We start from the raw sequence: 6,178 nt of genomic DNA, 5'->3' as shown, positions 1-6,178 counted from the left end.
AAAAAAAGTACTACAAATCACAATAGCTAACAATTTAAAATATTTTTAAAATCATATAAAAATTTCAATAACTTCTCAAATTCCATAATATGATAATATATATTGGGCCCCGTGCTGGCACGGGGTCCCGTATCTAGTATTAAAAAAAGGCACCATTTAAAATTGAATGGTTATGACTTTTTCGATAAGTTGTGACATTTTCGAAGGATTGTGACTTTTATGATAAGAAAAAATATGCACATGCTTGTACAACACTTTGTTACTATAAATAGAGGGGCTTCCTCACATTTTTGAACTATGATTTTTTTATATTTTCTATTCTTCTCTTCTTAAAAACTATAGTTTGATTTTCAGACGCTGACAATCTCAAAGTTAAGTGAAATTAGAACACTCACTGATATGAATTTTATATAAATATAATACTCCAACTAAAAACATCAAATTTAGTATATCTTCTATATTTTATATCAACATTTATTTATATTATATTATATTAAAAATAAGAACTCCAACAATACAATAATAACTAAGTAATGTACTATGGGAGGGAGGAGAAAGTATATTTAAGAGGTGTAACTAAGAATTCTTACGGGTGACTAACTTTCATTAGAAATCATAAGAAAATTTACATCCCTTATTCATATGAACTTATACTTTATCATTCAGTTTATAATTATTTACTTACTATTATTTTTTAATAATATTCACATTATTTTTTAAATATAGTGTAGTACATGGTTTGAAATTCACGTGCAACGCACGTGTGTCAAAATTAATGTGTATATATATAGAGATACACACTTATTTCTTCCATTATTTATATAGTTGTAGTTGCATATTGTATAAATTAAAAATTAACAAATCAAATATAGTATTGGGCACATTACTATTTTTTATGTCTGATATTATCAGAATAATATTATTATAATATTACAACAAATAAAATTATGTATTATTAAGTTAATATGATCATATAAATTGTAATATTTAATTATTATAACTATTAAAAAAAAGTTAACAAGTGAATAACAAATTTTATAAATTATTTTTATTTAAAAAAAAAAATGACATTTAAAAATATCCGCACAACGCGTAGGTACGAATACTAGTAATACTTAATAGCAAAGGTAAAATAAATACAAAAGACAAAATATCTCTTGATTTTCTAAATTGGACAAACACGGTTGAAAAAAACTATTTTTAGTATAGTGATTAACTATTGTTAGCCAGAAAAAGTAATATGAAACAGCTATTTTTAATAAGATAATAAACTAATATGAAACATCTCTGCGCGTTTCCGCGAGCGCATCCTTCATTTCCAAGCTTTATTTCTATCGTAATTTTTCCATCTGGGCGCCTATTCATTCTTTTTTGGGTGTAAACTTCAAATTAATTTAAGTTAAATAAGAGCATAATTCTCTGCAATTCTAATTAAACCCCGCTTAAACCCCGTCCCCACATTTAATCATCTTCTTCTGCCTCATATAGATATAAACAAAGTTGTACGTATACACACGCATTCTGTACTCCAGAATTTTGGGGTTTTGGAATTTTCTGTAGTGAAACAGATCTCTCTCTCTCTCTCTACCTGTAGTAGTATTCCATTTTTTCTGTCTATTTGAATATGGGAAATAACGGGGATGCTCCGGTGGAGCCGATGAAGCTGACTTCATTCAGGAGCCGGAGGAAAGCACCAGCCATTTCCGGTGAACCTGATGACTTTATCAACCTCTTGCATGGCTCTGATCCCATCCGAATTGAGCTCACTCGTCTTGAGAATCAACTCCGAGGTTTGAATTTTTTTTTTATTATTAATTAAAACAAATTGGGGAATTTTCCATTTTATTGTGATCAATTATTTTGTTTTTCTCTTGAATGTTCTGTTATTAATTGTTTTTGAGGTGTCAGTTCACCTCTATATTCCGCAATTGGTTTGATGATTTTTTTTTTTAGCTTTTTTGAGCTCATTTTGGTAAAAGTATATATTTTTTGAATTGGGTTCAAAGAAATTTCTTGTGTTCTCTGCAATTATGTGATTAGTTCCTATTTTTTTTTGGCAGCTCTGTGATTACATATGGTATTGTGTGTCAGTTGGCCATCTTATCTTTCCTTTTTTTAAAAAAAAAATTGTAATTAAAACAATATATTTTTCCATATGGTTTATGGTTGTACTTTTATGATGAAGTTTTTTCTCCAGACAGTTTACTGATATAAAAAAAAAAACTTTGATTTTGAAGGGGTTCTGGATTTTACTGTATTTTATCTGAAAAGTACTTCACAAAAGTTTAAATTTAGAGCAGTTTATGATTTTTTTATTCGCAAAATGGTGTTGTAATTTACTTGCCCCAGAGTTCTTTCTTATTTCTCTCTTTTTGTAGACTACTTTTTTAAAAAATAAATAATTAAGTTTGGTTATTTTCTTTTTAGTAGAAACTTGTTTGTTTTAGTTTATTTGCTGTGGGATATAGAAAAAGATGTATGAGGCTTGCTCACATGGAATATTTGGAAACTTGTGACTTCAAAAGCTAATAAAGACAAATTAGAAATGTGCAGGTTGTTTTCTCTGAGTCAGAACAGTGGAAAAATGCTAAAATGTAATTTTTGTTGTTGCATGTGTAATGAAGCCAATTTTGTTGGTCCCTACTTCAGATGGTCCATTTGATGAACATTTGCACATTCTAACGTTGAGCCAATTTCATTTACGTTGCACATTCTAGCAAGTTTTCGTGCCAAAGTGGATGTAGTCGTACGTCTTCTTGTGACCTGTTCACCACCCACCAATTTGATGAATGTTTTGTATGGTACCAAGTTTCTGTGATGAAGTATGCTCATAGGTTTTTTTGTGACCTTATCTTACAGTCCATATGATGAAAAATGCACATTTCTCAGCAATGAAGAGAGTATTATTAGAGATATTGGAAAAATGGATTGACAAAAGTAAATATAAAAAGAACTCTGAAGCAAACTTTGATTTAATGTAATGAAGGTGGCTATGTGTTACATAGTGGAAATGTAGTATGAAGAAGGGTGATCAAGTTAGCCACAAAGAAGTGATTATTTTACATGACTAATAATTGAGAGTGCTCTGATGTTGGATTCTAGAAGTAATATTAAACAACATGCTATAACAAATGTCTTGATTGCGATGGCTTAGCCTCCACTTACTAATGCACACAATTTGCAATATTAATGAGTTTTGAATGATAAGCTGGATACTTCCATCAATCAAAGATATCCCAACATCTGTTACACTGAAAATATTTGAGAACTAAAATGTAAGCACCTTCAGGAATTTAGGTGCATGGGATTAGCTTTTGCCTCTTACAAACGTCTTTGAGTATCCTTAAACAGGAATTTAGGTGCATGGGATTAGCTTTTGCCTCTTACAAACGTCTTTGAGTATCCTTAAACAGGAATTTAGGTGCATGGGATTAGCTTTTGCCTCTTACAAACGTCTTTGAGTATCCTTAAACAGGAATTTAGGTGCATGGGATTAGCTTTTGCCTCTTACAAACGTCTTTGAGTATCCTTAAACAGGAATTTAGGTGCATGGGATTAGCTTTTGCCTCTTACAAACGTCTTTGAGTATCCTTAAACAGGAATTTAGGTGCATGGGATTAGCTTTTGCCTCTTACAAACGTCTTTGAGTATCCTTAAACAGGAATTTAGGTGCATGGGATTAGCTTTTGCCTCTTACAAACGTCTTTGAGTATCCTTAAACAGGAATTTAGGTGCATGGGATTAGCTTTTGCCTCTTACAAACGTCTTTGAGTATCCTTAAACAGGAATTTAGGTGCATGGGATTAGCTTTTGCCTCTTACAAACGTCTTTGAGTATCCTTAAACAGGAATTTAGGTGCATGGGATTAGCTTTTGCCTCTTACAAACGTCTTTGAGTATCCTTAAACAGGAATTTAGGTGCATGGGATTAGCTTTTGCCTCTTACAAACGTCTTTGAGTATCCTTAAACAGGAATTTAGGTGCATGGGATTAGCTTTTGCCTCTTACAAACGTCTTTGAGTATCCTTAAACAGGAATTTAGGTGCATGGGATTAGCTTTTGCCTCTTACAAACGTCTTTGAGTATCCTTAAACAGGAATTTAGGTGCATGGGATTAGCTTTTGCCTCTTACAAACGTCTTTGAGTATCCTTAAACAGGAATTTAGGTGCATGGGATTAGCTTTTGCCTCTTACAAACGTCTTTGAGTATCCTTAAACAGGAAAGAGTTTGTTCAGAGATTAAAGATTGGGTGTGTCACTCCTTGCCAAGGAGTCCGTGGTATAACATAAATCACTTGTGATCGATCAACTATGCATTTTCCTTTTTGGAGGGGCATACTTTAGCCCCTTTGTTGTTTTTCTTTTCCTTTTATTCTCCTTTTTGGATTATCTTTCCTGGCATAACTATAGTCTCTACATACTACTCTTTTTTTTTTTTGAAATTGGTAACATGTTATATCATCAGCACTCGAAATATAGGCCTGATATATCATATTTACTGTTACAGCCCTAACAAAAACTTCTGCATCATCTACTGACTCTTCTTTACACCAAATATAAGAAAGAGAAATGCAAGAACTCTTAATCTTCTGGATTGAACTGCTCTTGCCTTCCAAATGTCTAGCATTCCTCTCATTCCAAACTGTCCACCATATGCAAGCTGGAACAATCTTCCACTACTCTTTGTGACTATATACTACTTTCCTTTTTGGCAAGTCTCTGCATACTTCTTACTGGAGCTTATAGTCTGCAAAACAACCTTGCAGATAAAGATAGAGAACTGGGGGAGGCATATGGAGAAATCAAATCTTTGAAGTACTCTGAACGCGTTAAAGAAAAGGCAGTTGAGGAGGTATAGAAACCTATATGGAAATATCTAATCCTGTAAAAAAATGCATATAGCTGTACCTAATACAGAATAAAACTATCTAATTGCAAAATTCGTGTCTTTTTTATTGAATTGAGCTATTACTTTAGTTTGCAATAGTTGTTCAGCTCAAACCACTGAATTCGAATATTTACCTATTCATTTAGTTCGTGACAAAAATAATGTGCACTTTACAGTCAAGAAATTTTTTAGCTTACTTAATACAAAATAAGATGTATGGATCTTGTACACTATACATACAACCTTATCTCTAGTCCATTCCTTATAGATCTGTTAATGAACTTTTTGCTACATTCCCCTCAACTCCTCTCTTGATTCTAAATTGGGCAGACATTAAATTTTATGTTTAAACCACCTCTGACTAACTTCCCAAATAAAAACTAAAACTATAGTTCTTCTTTGAGGTAAGTAACCAAGGTAACTTAAAGAAAATTAGAAGGAACAAAAACCAGTGTGAAATTAAACTCTTTAGTTTCGACCCGACAATGGAAAAATGGTCTAATAGAAAAACAAGTAAAAGGAATGTTTGTGTATGGTTAATTTAAGTAGACCATTTAGAGTATGGTCCATCCGTAAAATTTAAACCCCTCACCTAAAGTCAATAATTATATATGAACTTTCATTTGACTATACATTGCAAGGTACGTTTAAACTTCGCTATATGGATCTTATGAAGCATTATGATTGGGTACATGATGGAATTAGTCAAAAGAAATCATTATGATCTGATGACTGGATTTGTCGTTGAAGCTACGGAATTTTTCATTCGGGGCCTGTTCTTTGTAAAATGCCCTTGTCCCTGCAATCTCAATTTATCCATATCAAAAGTTAGCAATTTGGGAAGTCTGGTGTCCAAGAGTCTGTAAATCTTGTAAGTAAAAAAGAGTCTGTAAATCTTGGTTAAATAGCTGTAATTATGTATGGTGAAGGATCAAATGAACAAAGCAGTTCATAGAAGACTGAATCAAAAGAATATTTATGACCCGATGATTGGGTTTGTCGTTGAAGCTGCTGACAGTGCCGTGGTGTTGAAATTCCATTATCTATGGAATATTATAACTATTTATCCATGTCAGAAGTTAGCAAATCAGGAAGTCTGAGTCAGTAAATCTTTGTTAAAATGCCTTCATCTCTGGAGTCTGATAGCTGATTATCCATATCAAAGTTAGCTCCTTGGAAGTCTGGTGCCCAAGAGTCTGTAAATCTCGGTCAAAGAGCTGTAACACTGTACTATGAAGGTTCAAAGGAACATAATGGTTCACTTGGGTGGGTGGGGGGGGGGGGGGGGGGG

General features: G+C 32.7%; 1 protein-coding gene across 3 annotated transcripts in view; it reads left to right on the top strand.

Moving 5' to 3' along the window:
* The first annotated feature begins 1,451 nt into the window (after positions 1-1,451).
* LOC102597764 (microtubule-associated protein 70-1-like) overlaps positions 1,452-6,178 on the top strand; it is a 12,808-nt gene continuing 8,081 nt past the window's right edge. Inside the window, exons 1-2 of one of the 3 annotated variants that reach the window (XR_367947.2) lie at positions 1,452-1,790; positions 4,766-4,851. Coding sequence is in view for 2 of the 3 variants with exons in the window: in XM_006355705.2 (XP_006355767.1) it covers positions 1,625-1,790; positions 4,766-4,851 (252 nt within the window). In the remaining variant the exon portion in view is untranslated. The remainder of the gene's footprint in view (positions 1,791-4,765; positions 4,852-6,178) is intronic. The other 2 variants (XM_006355705.2, XM_015312510.1) reach the window with 2 other exon arrangements.

This window comes from Solanum tuberosum, unplaced genomic scaffold (genome assembly GCF_000226075.1).
Source record: "Solanum tuberosum cultivar DM 1-3 516 R44 unplaced genomic scaffold, SolTub_3.0 scf00205, whole genome shotgun sequence".
Classification (NCBI taxonomy): domain Eukaryota; kingdom Viridiplantae; phylum Streptophyta; class Magnoliopsida; order Solanales; family Solanaceae; genus Solanum; species Solanum tuberosum.
This window is presented reverse-complemented; position numbering and strand designations above follow the sequence as displayed.